General features: G+C 42.9%; 1 protein-coding gene across 2 annotated transcripts in view; it reads left to right on the forward strand.

Moving 5' to 3' along the window:
- The window catches only part of MDFIC (MyoD family inhibitor domain containing), a 99,976-nt gene that overhangs the window by 14,485 nt on the left and 69,635 nt on the right, over positions 1 to 15,856 (forward strand). For both annotated transcript variants that reach the window (XM_075558577.1, XM_075558578.1), the window contains one exon: positions 15,078 to 15,200. In XM_075558577.1, the coding sequence (XP_075414692.1) occupies positions 15,078 to 15,200 (123 nt within the window). The remainder of the gene's footprint in view (positions 1 to 15,077; positions 15,201 to 15,856) is intronic.

Consider the following 15,856-nt stretch of genomic DNA (forward strand, 5'->3'; position numbering starts at 1 on the left):
AGAGAGAAGTGTCTCCGGCTTCCAAGGAGGAAATACAGAAGTTTCCAGAATTCTCAGGAGAAGGCCATGCCCACGCAGAGGCCTCATTGGTTAGATCTTGAGTGACAGGCCAGACTCCACCGCTTCACTGTAATCTTCGCAAATTGACAGCCGATTATGTACCTACCACAGTGGGCTTACAGGAGAGTTCAAAGGAGGCCGAGTCACAGCCTATGGGAGAAGAGGGGCGTAAAGGTGAGAGGCTGCATGACACCCTTCAGGAGAATCAGCAGAGAAGACACCCCTCTGACTTCTAATCCACATCTATTAATTCTGAAGTCCAAGAAGCCAATGACATTTTATTTCACATTCTTTTTATCATTGTTTTCAAACTCACGGCACCACCACCATTTGAAACGTCTTCCCCGTTTGCTTCTGTCTACCTCACGATCAGACTCTAACCCTAGGTTTCAAATGCCTTTGCAGATTTGAAGAGCTTCCCGAGAGTCTTTTCGCTTTGCACTTGCCTGCCTGCCTTGAATCGTGCCCACACAGCCCGGGGTACTGTGGAACCAGGGAGCTTGGGCAAGTCTGTGTTGTGGCACATGGCGTTGGGTGTGAGGAGTAACAGCTGTCGTTAGGGCAGTGGCGCTTGAGGCGAACCGTGATTCTGCTGAGAGACCAAGGAAGAACGGCTACTGCCATTTGTAAGAGGGAGCAGAGGCGGGGGCTCCAGTCCTTTGTAGGATTGAATGAACGGACTAGTTGAGAAGCTCCTATAGATGGGGCGTATCTAGATTTCGGCCATGCGTAAGCCAAACTCTCTCACAGTATCTTTCTAAGGAGACTCTTACAAGAATGCATAGAATGCTGAGCGTGTGGGGGCAGGCGAAGAACACGGAATGGATCGGAGTTATTTAGCACCGAGAAGAGAAAAACAAAACAAACCATGAGCTACTTTCTAACCGAAGACTGTCAGCCCTAGAGAGGAGTTTGGTTTCAAAGAGCAAAATAGGATGAATCAGTGAAAATTATAGGGAAGTAGATTATAGTCCAATGTGAAGAAGGTTCTTGGATGATAAAATCCCAAATTAGAGTAAGCTGCCTTTTGAAGCTGATTCCTTTTTCTGGAAGCATTCAGACCTAGGCTCCCGGGCCTGTGGATGTTGGGATATTGACTGCTTTCAGGTGAACTTGGCCCAAGCAATCTCTACGAGCCCGTCTGTCTCCAAATTCTCTGAACCCATGAATGCTAGGCTTCAGTGTGCTTGTACTTTGCTGACTGAATGTACTGTAATGGAACTCGTATCCGAGGAGGCAGGAGTTGTCTCTGTCTCAGGCTTGTTATCGTTGGGCGCCATCAAGACAGTACAGTCTCTTAGCAACCCTCTCTGCGACCGAAGGAAACACTCCCAGGCCTTTGCCCCCTCCCATTTCTTCTTCTGTCTGAGCCTCTGAGAGAGCCACTGTGTCAAGCCATCTCGTCGAAGGGCTTCCTCTGTTTCTTGCCCTCATGACTTTACCCAGCGTATGTCCTGCTCCAGGGACTGGTCGCTCCTGATAACATACATGTTCAAAGCAGCTGAGATACAGGCTTGCCATCCATGCCTCTCAGGAGCATTCTGGCTGTACTTCTTTCAAGAAAGCCTTGTTGGTCCTTTTGGCAGTTCACGGTTCTTTGAATGTTCTTCACCAGCACCACAATTCAAATGCAGCAGTTCTTCTTCTTTGGTCCTCCTCATTCACCGTCCAACTTTCATATGCATATGATATAAGGGAGAATATGTTCATCACATGTTAGTCTTCAGAGTAACATCCTTGCTCTCCTATACTCTAAACAGGTCCTGACCAGCAGATTTACCTGATGTAGAGCATCTTTTGATCTCCTGACTGCTGCTTCTGATCATTGATTGTGGATCCCAGCAGAGATTAAATCCTTGACAACTACTAGTTTTTCCATTTACCAGGATGTTACCTAGTTGTGAGGCTTTTCATGCTCTTTACATGGAGTTACAAGCCATAGTGAAGGCTGCAATCCTTGATCTTCATCAGTAAGTTCAAGTCCGCTCACTTTCAGCACGCAAGGTTGTGTCATCTGCATATCGCAGGTTGTTAATAAGCCTTCCTCCAATCCTGATGCCACACGTCTTCCTTTAAGCCATCTTCTCTGATGATTTTCTCATCATACAGAATAAATAAGTGCGGTGAAAGGATGCAACATCGACGCACACCTTTTCCTGATTTTAAACCAGGCAGCATGCCCGTGTCCTACTGACCTAACTGTCTCTTGAGCCATGTTCAGGTTCTGCTCGGTCACACTGTGCTGTCCTGGGATTCACATTCTTCTCAAGGCTATCATGGTCTCCGTAGGCTCCCCACACAGCCTAAGGTGAGTCATCGCTTAGTCAATAAGCCACAGATAAACATCATTCTGGTGTTCGCTGCTTTCAGCCAAGATCCATCTGGCATGAGCACTGATTTCCCTCGTTCCATGCCCTCTCCTGAAGCCAGCTGGAACTTCTGGCAGCTCTCTGCCGACATGCTGCCATCCATGTTGGGTGATCTTCAGCAAGAGTTCACTTGCATATGATATGAATGAATAATCTCTGCATTGTGTTGGGTCACCTTTCCCTGGGATGCGTAGAAATATGAATCTCTTGCAATCAGTTGGCTAAGTAGTTGTCTTCCAAATTTTCTGACACGGAAGATTGAGTGCTGCCAGTGCTTCATCAGAATGTTGAAACATTCCATTGGGTTTTCCATGAATTCCTGGAGCCTTGTTTTTGCCTAATGCACTCGGTGCAGCTTGAACTTCTTCCTCCATTGCCATTGTATCATGTGCTAGCTCTCGAAATGATTGAATATAGACTAGTTCTTTTTGGTATAGTGACTGTGCCTTCTTTCCATCAGGTTTGGATGTTTCCTGTACCATTCAATATTTCCCCCCTAGAATCTTTCAATGTTCTTTGTCGTTTGAATTTATTCTTGAGTTCTTTCAGTTTAAGATAGGCTGAGCGTATACTTCCTTTTGTTTTACTCACTAGGTCTTCCTGTATTTCTTGATAATGTTTTATTTTTCTGTTCTGGAGCTGCCCTTTGAAATTTTTGTTCCGCTCATTCACTTTAGACAAGATAAAGCAGGCAATTGCTCACCTCTGGGCCTGGCATGACTTCAGGAGCCAGATCTGCAGAGAGAGAGAGAGAGAGAGAGAGACAGAGAGAGAGAGAGAGAGAGAGAGAGAGAGAGACACCATATATTTCCAACCTAGGCTTCTATACGCTCTCGGGGTGTGCCAGTCCCCATAACTACAGGTAACCACATGCGTAACAGGAAGGGGTTGCACAGTAGGCATACCTGTGACAGGAAGGCATACAAGTAACAAGAAAGGCGGGCTCTAGAGTCAAGGTGGCAGCCTCACTTTGGTTGTCCCTGAGTTGGCTTGACCTTAGGCGTGCTCTCCTTCAGCGGAACAATCCATTGTCCTTATCCCAAGGGAGTGGGCTCTGCTTAGGGCGGGACAGACTAAAGGGTCTGACTGCCCAGCATAGCTGAACACCTTCAGGCAGAGAACTTTTTTTTTAAAGGTTGTGAGCAGTTCACCTTCAAGTGTGTGGGTGACTATGTGCTTGCAATCAGCACCTTAGGTTTGGCAGATAGGATGGGGTGGTGGGGCAACCTAGGGAATAACAACAGAACACTTAAAATTGTGGGGCGTTATTAGGTGAGTTAACAAGTTCCCGCAAGTCTGGATCATACACAGTAAGCTTATTGTCTTTGCGCTACAGCCGCACCTCTCCTCAACCACAGCCAGGTCTGTCTTTCTGGTCATCAGCCTGTCAGCCACATGGGCTCTTGGCCTCAGCCCCTGTGGGCCAGGAAGGCTGCTCCTGGCTCAGCCTCATGGTCTCATAGTTTTGGTGCTGATCTGCTTTGTCTCACGGTCTCCTTTGTCTCAAGGTCACCTTGCCTTGACCTCTGGTCTAAGCATCGCATGCCCTCTGCTGTCTCTTCCTGCCTCTTCCTGTTCTCTGCTCCTGCCTCTTTTTCCTTGACAGTCCCAGGAAGTTTCTCTTCTGCTTCTGAGATGCTCCCTTATTCGGGGCGGGGGAGGAATGGCAATCAAAACTAAGCAATACCCTCTATCAGTGTTCCCACACCTTGTTTGCATAGTTGTTCCCAGACATTTGGGGAATTTGGAGCCCTATTAAGACATTTCACTTCACCCCCACCCTTCTCTTGTTTACTTCCATTCTGTGTAAAATGATTGAGTCTTTATTTTGTTTGTTTTTTTTTGCATTGGAGTCAAAACACATCAGCTTCTAAGTGTATAAGAAGGAGCCTATAAAGAACTACATTTAGCATTTTACCTAGAAGTCTTACTATTTTCAAAAACACTCATAATAACAGTAAACTAATAGCATTTATTTATTCAACTACCGAGTTCAACCATACATCTATAATTACCTACACGCGTTCTTATATTTACAACATTAGGAAATGTGGTTGTATTCATTCACGTGTCAAAACTACTTTGGTTACCTTAGCATGCTTTTCTGACAGTGAGATTTTAATCCATTTTAGAATGTTAGGCAAAGCAGATAGGTTTTGCAACGTTCCTTAAAGGTCATTAGGCTTGAGGGTTTTATTTTTTTTGTGGATCAGTGAAGAAGTAAAATTCCAGGGCCTCGGGTCTTCCTGAAAGCGGCCTTATCTTTCGTTTTTAAAGGTTATAGTTGGGAGCCTTGGTAGAGTGTCCACAGTGTGAGCCTCTGGGGAAATGCAGGCCTAGAGTTTTTTACTTTTCCCAGGGAGTTGAGTCTCAGATTACTTGAGATTTCATCAGTTTATAAACCTGAATACACATAGATCATCTATAATGCTGCTGGTATTTGAATGGAAGAGTAAAAATGAAATTGTTTGAAGTGATTTTCTTTACAGATAATGAAGGTAAAAATGTATATTGAAAAGCAGAAAAAATACACATAGGAAGCCGATTATAAATGATCTATCATAGCTGATCATCAAATATTTAATTGCAGTATCTGGGGCCAAATGTGAAAAGTCTCAAAATGTAAGTAGAAAGGACTGCTTATATTCCTCCCTATAAGAATACAAATTTATTTCACACTGATTAAGTTTTATTAGAGTTTCATAAAGATTTTCTGCTGGGCGCCATCACTTTTATTCATCTTCTGTGAAAAAAGCAAATAAAGTATGGATTAAAAAATAGAAAATGTGTATTATGATTGATTTCTGCTTTTAAATCCAGTGCTTACCTATTGGGCTACAATCCAGCAGGTCAGAAGTTCGACATCACCAGCCCTCTTCAAGGGAGAAAGAAAGACAGGGTCTTCGACTCCTGCCAACAGTTCCAGCCCTGGACATTCATGGGGGCAGTTCTACCGTGTCCTGTAGGTCTCTTTGAGCCAGTATTGTTGTTTGCTTTGTTCTGGCTCTGTTCAGGGGCATGTTTGAATTGGTGCTGCCAGATTACATTGAAACGAAAGACTAAAGCAGAATAACGGAACTCTGGGTCACTTAGGAAAGTCAGATTTGGGGAAAAGCCAAATGTAGAGATAGAGATGGTAGGGTTAAACTTACTCAGTTTTGTTGCTAAATTTGAGCTGCAAAGAAATCATTTTCTGGGGAAAGCGATTTTCATTGTCTATGAGGAAAAGCATTACCTGTAGCTTCTTAGAGGAAGCAGTACGTAATTTTTGTTGTCAATATGGAAACCGATTTCTTGCATGTTCCCCCCCCCCCCCACATATTGGCATTACTGAAAGATTTCTACTCCCAATGGTCTCCTTAATAAAAGTTTAATAATAGGCTTTTAAAAGCCACATATTATAATAACCCTTAATGTAGTAATAGTAACTAGTGTGAATGAGTTCTTTTTTTTAAAAAACATTTTATTAGGGACTCATACAACTCTTATCACAATCCATACATATACATACATCAATTGTATACAGCACATCTGTACATTCTTTGCCCTAATCATTTTCTTTTTTTTTCTTTTCTTTTTTTACATTTTATTAGGGGCTCATACAACTCTTATCACAATCCACACATATACATACATCAATTGTATAAAGCACATCCTTACATTCTTTGCCCTAATCACTCTCAAAGCATTTGCTATCCACTTAAGCCCTCCTCATCAGGTCCTCTTTTTTTTCCCCCTTCCTCCCCGCTCCCCCCTCCCTCATGAGCCCTTGATAATCCACAGATTGTTATTTTGTCATATCTTGCCCTATCTGGAGTCTCCCCCCGCCTCTCTTCCGTCCGTCCCCCAGGGAGGAGGTCACATGTGGATCCTTGTAATCAGTTCCCCCTTTCCAACCCACTCACCCTCCACTCTCCCAGCCTCGCCCCTCACACGAGTTCTTATTATATGTCCGATGCTATACTTTCCAGGCCTGTCAGTTATTTCCATACCACCTTATGCAGAAGTTACTGTGGTTTTTCCTGTGTAAGACATGGCAACCCCAACAGATTCATAAACTTACCCAGGATCCACATAGTAAGTGGTAGACCCAGATATGCACCTAATCACTTTTTCATTTCTCCAGCGCAAAATCAACTTCTTGTTGTTGTTAGGCGCCACTGGGTCGGTGTCAACATTTAGTGCCCTTGTGCACAAGAGGAGGAAACACTGCCCAGTCCAGCACCTTGTGCACACTGTGTCAATCCATCTCCTCGAGAGACTTCTTTTTCGCTGCCCCCCTACTTTGCCCAGCATAATGCCCTCCAGTCACTGGTCTCTCCTGACAACATGGCCAAAGTGTGTCAGGCAAAGTCCCACCATCTTTGCCTCTAAGGCACATTCTGGACATACCACTTCCAAGTCAGATTTGTTTGGCCTTCTAGCAGTTTAAATATTCTTCTATAGCACCACAATTCAAACATTCCACATTCAGTTTTCCTTAGCCAGTGTTCCATACTCACCTGCATATGATGCTATTGAAAACACCGTGGCTTGAGTCAGGCACATTTTAGTCTTCAAAGTAACATCTTGCTTTTCAAGTCTCTAAAGAGGTCTCGTGCAGCAGATTTCTCTCTTGACTATTGCTTCAGTGAGCACTCATTCTGGATCCAAGCAAGACGAATCCTTGACAACTTGAGTCTTTTCTCCATTCATCATGATGTTACCGATTGTTCCTGTTGCCTGGGTTTTGGTCATCTTTACAGTGAGTTGTAATCCCTCCTAAAGGCTGCAGTTCTTGATCTTCAACAGCAAGAGTTTCAACTTCACTTTTCAGCAAGCCGTGCTGTGGCATCAGCCTATCTCAGGTTGTAAGCCTTCCTCAATCCTGATGCCACCCTCTCCTTCCTATAATCCAGTTTCTCTGACGGTTTTCTCAGCATACAGATTGAATGACAGTGTGGAGAGAATACAACCTGACACACCCCTTTCCTGATTCTAAACCGTGCAATATGTCCTTGTTCTGTTCTCACAGCTGCTTCTGGATCCAAATCCAGGTTCCACGTGAGCACAGTGAAGTGTTGTGGTCTGGATTCCGAGATCGCACTTCTGTCAGGAAGACCCTAGTGAGTGCCTTTCACTCCTCACAAAGGATCCAGAGATCGGGTCCTTCAGATGACTTAAGAAGGCAAGCTGTATCATCCCTCCTCTTTAGGAAACCTTGCCATGTACAGACGAGCTACTTTGAATCAAACAGCCCTCGTCTACAGCAGCTTTGATGAGTGCAGTTCATCCTAAAGCAACATTCTGAAATTCTTCTGTTACTTTTTTTTGTTAGAAGCTTCAGTTATTGAAGTAACATGCAGCTTGCCTACAAAATGATGAACAGAAATTGGCCTTTCTGTAGTAGTTTGAATGGTTGCCCAAAAGTTTCAGCAATTTATCTCTGACTACAGAGGACAGAATTGATGCCCATTGTCATAGATTGCCTGATGATATCCTAGTTTCAAACTAAAGAATAACTTAGTAACTAATCCGATTGACCCAGACTAGAATGTGTTCCCTTGTGAGGCAGGCTACCTTAGACATTTGGAGAAGGGTGGAGTTGTTCTTACAGTGGGGCTTTCTCCCGTGGGATATGGAGTTATCTGAACCGGGCCAGCCTTTCCAGCTTTGTGTTGGATCCTCTAATTTCCAACGGAATGCCTTCTGACTTGTGCTCTGTTTTATTGTCAGTAAATGGAGCTTGTTTTCCTTCTTATTCTACCACTGATAGTTCTCAAGAATAGACAAATATCGTAAATTAAATTGCTCATACTGCAATTGCAAAATTTTGTTGATTTATTCTTTCATCAGTGAGAGTATTTTCATTTTTCTTATCCATTTAGCAACCATATACCAGCAGAGTGACTATTATATGGCATATAGAATATATTATTATCTATTTTGACTTTTCAAAGCTAGATTTTTTTCTTTCTTGTTAATCACCATTCAGGTGTTTTATTCCCCAACTGTGTGGGATAAGTGAGCATCTTAAAGTTGTAGAGTATACCAACTAGGTAAAATATTAAGGATAGAATTTTAACTTAAATGGAAATTCTATTTACTTGACCTTTTTCCATTCTTAATCAGCAGGAACAATTGCAATGAGACCTAGATCAATTCTCCCCATTCATGATCTTTAGAAAAGTAGCTAAAAGTAAAAGGGTATTGATCCAGTAAGATAGATAGTTATTTTTGAGTTGGATGTATTGCATTTAAATTGATCACGTAGAAGCCATATTTCTTTCTTTTGACTTTCCTTTTGCTAATTCATGCTCTTATCACTTTGAGAACTAACTCAGATTCCATGTTTTCCAAAGGTTTTTCTACAGCTCCTCTTGTTCATTCCACCCCCTTCCCTGTGTGCAGGAGGCTTTGACTCTATTGTTCAGCCTTTGGGCAGAGGCAGAGTCAGAATCAGAATCAGAATCTGAGGCCTCTGCCGTCCTCTGGCTCAGTCCTGTTTCCCGAAGAAGAGAGTGTGGCCTGGCCAAGGTCACACAGCTGCTCACCCTTTCGGGCAGAACCATGACCCAGGGCTGTTTTCATTACTCTCTGCTTTGAAGTTGCTTAATTGTTTCATGCCAGTGGGCTTTGGCCTCCCTGACTAGAGGATTTGTTGTGCAGGGCAGAACCTTTTTCTGCATGTTTGTTTCTAGCACAGACTGACGAGAAGAATGCTTCATGGGCTGGCCTCTCAGTAGCTGACAGAGGCACACAGTTAGGCTTCGGTCACAGTCCTCGTGTTCAAGAACATCCCATTTATAATGCAATATCTGAACTGTATTTTAGGAACTCCCACCTGAAGCACTCATTTGCTTAATGCATGGTCAGTGGTTCAAGACTACCAGGTTCGCTGTGGGAGTATAGACCTGGTGGTCTGTTCCCACACAGATTGCAGCCTGGGAACCCCTGTGGCGGCAATTTTCCTCTGGTCTTGTTGAATCGCTTTAAGTTGGAATGGATTTGATGGCACACAACAATGAATTAGGATTTTATGGAATCAGTTTTTATGAGGAGGTTTCAAAAAGTTCCTGGAAAAATGGAATTAAAAATTGATGGGAATTTCCCATAAATTTCTGAAGCCTCTCCCTATTTTCTCATAGCTATCCTGACACAGCGATAGAATGAAGTACTTTTATGCTAAGCAGAGGGTTACATACATTTTTACATCCTCGTTAGCAAATTCTACTTCTCAACATTTAGTATGCTCTCCTAAGTTGCCTCTGATGTCTGATTCCGGGGAAAAGCTGGGACAGTGGCTCTGAACCCTGGTAGGGTCTCATGAAGATACGCCCCCTCCAGTTGCCACGTGGGTCACTTGGTGCTGCTGATTGTCTTCATGTGGTGAGGGTTCTTGGGATTCCGACCCTAAGCCAAAGTAGTAGACCATTGGACTAGAAAAACCAGCCTTGTTAAGATGACAGACACTCCTTTTACAAAGACATTTCTTAAGTGTTGGGGCGTGCCAATTGGGTGTGCATTTTGGAATCTTGTAGAAAGGTACAGACTGATTCCATGCAATCCAGAAATCATATGGTTGAAAGTAACCCTAAGCAATATGTTTTTCAGGCTCAGGTAGTAGTTGAATAGCAACTTCCAATAAAACAGGCCTGTTGTTCAGCTGATTCCAATTCCAGGTATCCCCATGTGTTACAGAGTACACTTCCTCCACAGCAGTGTTGGCTCTAACCTTTGTAGAGGTAGATTGTCAGGCTGCTGGGTAGGTTTAAGTCATCAACCTCTCAATTAGAGGTCAAGCTCTGCATAGACATCCCTAAATCTAGAATAAAATTGATTAAACCAGTACTTGCCAAATGACCTCTACTTTTGCAATTCAACATTGACTGCAAACCTACATAAAAACAGAAATCAAAATTTCGAAACTGCTGTTGGGTCATCTGAATGAGTGCTGGCTGGCCCAACCAATGGAGAATAGCAGTGAGATTGTTCCTGTTGGTTGACTTCATAGTACGCGTCGACCATTGTCTACCACATAAATTCTCTTCTCAGGGTATTCTATGTATGCAACTACCCTTCATGTATGTGACTGCCATTTGAGTATTCCATTAAACTGAGTAAATAATCAAAGAGATGTTAATAAAATGAAGTGCATACATTAGAAAGTCATGGAATAATCAAGTGGTTGGTCCCAGAAATTGAGTTCATAGAAGTGGAGAATTGGCAAAAGTTAATTTAACGTTTTTTGTTGGTTTGTTTTGTTTTGTTAAACGGGAAGTTTTCCTGAGATTCCTTTGGTCTCAGTACCAAGGATCATACCAAAATCCTAAGACTAAATTTCGAGTCAAGGCATTTTTCATTAATAAAGGAAACACATTTGAATAGACTGACAATTGTGATTCAGTAATAATTGCACATTTCTTGAATATAGTGAAACAGTGAATGATACTTTGTTGTTGTTTTTAATCCTAAGAAGGACATGGTTGTTTTTGTTGATGTTGTTGGCTGGTGCCACTGAGTTGATTCTGATCCTTCGTGATCCTTTAGGACAAAGTAGAACTGTTCTAAAGGGCTTTTTCCCGGCTGTCATCTTGATCAGGTCAGATTGCCAAGCCAGAGAAGCCGATGAGTTCAAATCCCAGCATTGACCTTAGTAGCCCAGTGCCACCATCAAATTCTTTAATTTTACAGATACTTAAACTGGAACTTTAAGGGGAAAACAGAATGTGTAATAAACCATTTCGTAATCAAAATTTAGAGCAGAAAGATCATTATTTTCCCTGCCAGTAGTGAGTCACATGATTATAAATCCCTGTGTATCTGCAGCACATGACGCATCAGTTTATTCACTGGAGAGTTGAGCGGGTCTGGGTTTAGCACTCAAGTGTTGGGCATGATTCAAATGCGAGTCAAGTGTGTCTGGAGGTTTTTTCCTGCAGAGCTTTCCTTTAGTCAGCAAAGCTTCACCAGGCCATGGCTTCATGACTTCATTTTCATGCAGCTAAACTTGAGCAGTTCGAAATGTTACATTCAACTTCGTTTCGCTTCCATTAAAGTAGGGAGCCCTAGTGGTGCTGCAGTGAAAGCATTTTGCTGCTAGCCAACAGGTTGGTGGTTTGAATCTACCCGCTGCTCTGTAGGAGAAAGTTGTAGCAGTCACCTCTACAAAGATTAATAGTCATGGAAGCCTTATGGATCTATTCTATATGCCCTTTAGGGTTGCTGTGGGTCAAAATCGACATGAGGACAATGGGTTTGGTTACAGATTAATTGAATCAAGCCTACCAGCATGACTTGTGTAGTCCGCTACACACCAGCAGTAGTGAGCATTCAGAAATCTGCTGAGTCACTAGTACATGTGTCCGGATGAGTTCGCATTCAAGTTTCTTCTATGGAGAACCTCAGAAAGGTCAGGAGTGGGCTCCGGGCAGGTTTCTGAGGTTGCTTAAGAAAGAAGAGATTTTAATGGAAACTAACACATTTTGCGAAGATTATATTTTCTCCATGATAATACTGAGTAAATGTTACACAAAGCCAGCACATATTGATTTAGCATGCTTCTCATTTATGTGTTACTGCTCTCTAGTTCCGTGATATAAAAATAGAGTTGAAGACCCAGTGTGTTTTCAGAGACCTGGACTGTCCGTCTATTTTCATGTGTTGAAATCTGTCGTGTGGCAACATTTCTCAGTTGTTTTGAAACCCCCATGGTACAGGAGAAGTGTGTGCATGTGCAGACGTCTTTTCCCTTCCACTGGAAATGTTAATGCAGTTGACTGACAACTCCTGTTTGACGTTCTCTCCTTCCCCTGTTTCCATAGCCTGACGCATCAGCTTTCTTTGTTTTCTGACTCCCTTGCTTGTGCGGATTTTTCCTTGATGCGCTTCATTTAAGGTATTCACCTTTTGGGGGGCAAGCTTATTGCTCGGGAAGCTAACCATAATGGCTGCTTTTAACCATGACTCCCCACCCTCCCCCAACTTGCAAATTCAAGTGTGTGACACTGAACTTATCAGATAGCAAGCAAACATGGTTAACTCCTGCGCCAAAGGCTCTTCTAAGAGAACTCCGTCGTCTTCAGTTCCACCTTCTGTGTTCTGATCACTTGGACAAGCCTCTAGTTCGTTTATCCCTTGTGCATCCTGTTGTAACATTGATTCAAGCCTTTACGCCTTTGTCCTGAGCCACAGTAAGTCTCTCACTGTTCCTGGCTCCGTTCTCCCTGGTAGATTGAGCCCTACTAAATGACACTTAAAGATGTCACTGCCGTAGAATTACTGGAACCAACAGCTACCTCACTCCTTCTCTTCCATTCCCCGCCATTTGACATCAGACTTTTTAGGGTAGGTTCCAGAAATCTGCCTAGTATGTGTCCCTGCTGTTATGGTTCCTGAGGTTCCCTTTCTACCCTGGATTAGTTATGCTGCTGTTGAATTAGGTCCAGATTTCCCACATTGCCAATCAAATAGCCACCCTGTTCCAGATCTGACTTTTTCAGCCTTATCTCCTACTGCTGTCACCCTTGAAGTAGTTCATAGTCCCAGGTGTTGAAACTCTGTCCTCAAGCGTATGCATAGGAGTTTGTGCATGGTCTCCTAAACGGAATGGCCTTCCTCCCGTCTCTATTTGATAAGTATTCTGAATTAGCTCTCAAGTCTGGCTAGTGTCAAGGCACCAATGATTCTGGCTACAGTAGTAAAGAGGGCACTGCTAATTAAAGGCATGTGGGGGCAAAGGAAGTATACAAAATAGATCAAATCTTTATGATAACCGAGGCTCTGGGTGATTTCCTAGTTGATACTGTCTATAATTTTCTCAAATGAGAAGTACGTGGGTAAGTCAAAAAGTATTGCCCCCAAACCCTAGACACCGTTCTTAAATAAATGTATCAAAAGGTGCCCCATTATTTCAATCCATTCTGCAGGTAGTTCGGTGTACTTCTGCAAGTGGAGTTTCTGTCTCTGGCCCTCCCCCTAAGAGCGCTGTACACTTTGATGTACACCGTATGAACACAGCGGTTATAGCAGCATTGAGGGGCTCAAATCCGGTTCTTGTTGTATGTTCTTTGAGTTTAGGGTAGAAAGAGAAAGTGAAAGGGGGCAAAATCAGGGCTGTGGAGTGAATGGGGTTCAGTTTTCCAATGAAATTCTCTAGGGCAGCCTTTGGTACCCATGAAAAAATAAGTGGCAGCATTGCTGTGTTGGCGGGCGTGGGCGGATGGATCCTCAGTTGAATTTTCTTGACCCTTTTCTCACCTAAGGCAGTTACCCATTTTCTTAAAACTTCTTCCTCATAAGCCCCTAAGACTTGCCTAGGGAGCCCTGGTTATGTAATGGTTATACGTTGGGTTGCTAACGGGCCAGGTCAGTAGTTCAAAACCACTGACTACTCTTTGGAAGAAAGAGGACACTTTCTGCTTCTGTAAAACAGAGTCTTGGAAACTCAAAGGGGCAGGTCTACCCTGTCCTATAGGGTCACCATGGGTCGGGCATTAACTTGAGGGTAGAAGTTGGTTTTTGTGTTTTGGGGGGTGTGGGGGGAGTGATTTACTGCGTCCTTTGGGAAAGGCTATCAAGAAATTCCCCCAAATAGTCACCAGAACCTTTTAAGCTGACCTCCCTGCCTTGAATTTATCTAGCTCAGCAGATCCCCTTGGAATCTACTACTTTATTGGAATGCATTTTCTCTTTTCTGAAGGTGCCCCAGCAAGATAAGAGCATCATACAGTGAGCGCATCTGCAGCCATCACTAATTTCAGAGATGTGCTGAATCATGTTTTGCTCAGAAAAAAAGCCATATGTGTATGAACTGGAACCTGGCAGCAATCCTGTTTTACTTACCCTTCTAGAAAGAAGCAGGTCTAGTTAATGTAGGCTGGTCCCACATTCACTGGAGAAAGCAGAGGAGAAACAGAATGAGCTCAAGGCACAGGCCACAAACCACACTGTCATATGATACCGGGTCCGAGGCAGGACCGGAAACAAAGGGAATATTCTAAGTCAAGTGAAGAACAGTCTAATTTGAATCACCAGAATCGAGATTCAGGGTTTCTTAATCAATTCCCAGGCTTGAGCCAAATTACAGAAACCAGCCCAAGACCTACAATTTGCATTTTGTTTGACATAATAGTAGGTGCCCTCTAAGACTTGGCATTTCCTTATGTGAACTGCTTTTCCTGAGGACTCACCACCCTCCCTCTCTGAGAATGCCCAACACAATCCTGACTCTTCCCAAGTTTTTCCAGAGAGAACCCTGAACTTCCTTCCTTCCACACTCCTTGTTCAGCTGCTGTCTGACCGTCACCTCCCATGTTTACTGGAGGTTCTACTTCTCTTACGCTTTCCCTGCCTCCACCACCTGTCTGTTTCCCTTTATGGAGTCAATCACGTTCATCCCTGATGACGCTCTTGCACGTCTTTCTACCACACACCATAATTGTAACACTTTTAACAGCTATCTTTACTATCAATATTTGCGTGTCTTTAATGCCTGGCACATAGTAGGTGCTCAATAAATCAATATTAGTGAGTCAATAAAGTATGTAGCAGTCTAACTTATGACTGCTTTACACATAATTAGGAGAAATAATCTGAAAAACCAAGTGAGAAAATTACGTGCGTTTCATGACAATAAACATATACCTTTTGTTTGTTTGTTTTATTCAGGAATATGTGATAAAGAAAATACTGAGGAAGAGATAAGTCCAGCTGCCAATAGTTGCTTCACAAATGGAGAGATGCAAGGCCAGTCCGTTTGGGAACTTCGTTCTGATAGTGAACTCGTCAGAAGTAAGTATTTTTAGAGAATATTTGAATGATCTGAGGCTATGACAACAAAGCACGCTGTCAATTGATTGTCACCTATAATTCTCTTATCTTAGAAACTAACAGTTGGCTTATCTGAAGTAACACTTTTTTTATGATTTCACAGTAAAGAGCCCAAACTAGGATATAAGTAATTCTGTTCGTTACTGTTGTCCTTTCTTTAGAAAGGACAGAGTGACCTGTGAATTTCTAAGTTGTTATCTCCAAAGAACTGACTGGTTTTTTCCCACTTCCGTATATGAGATATCATGTCATTCATTGTATTCTCCATAAACTCTTTTCAGAATTTGCAAACAGAAGATCAACTGGACTTATATGTAACATTCACCTTGTTTTAGTAAGTTATATTCATTGTCGTCTTCTTCTAAGATCCCAAGTGTATTATTTTTAACTGTTATTAGTTGGCAGCGCATGGAGAGCAAAGAACAACATTTCCACTTATTTTAATGACTTGATGGAATTGAACAGCTAGGTGATGGACAGAATTTCTACATGAACCATTCAGTGACCCAGATGACATTCTTTGCATACGCAACCACTGTTTACCCTCCTTTTCTGAGTCGGTCCTCTCCTGAAAACGTAAATTCACTGCCTCCTAACATTCCTAAGGGTCCCTTGAC

The sequence above is a fragment of the Tenrec ecaudatus genome, chromosome 9 (genome assembly GCF_050624435.1).
Source record: "Tenrec ecaudatus isolate mTenEca1 chromosome 9, mTenEca1.hap1, whole genome shotgun sequence".
Taxonomy (NCBI): Eukaryota; Metazoa; Chordata; class Mammalia; order Afrosoricida; family Tenrecidae; genus Tenrec; species Tenrec ecaudatus.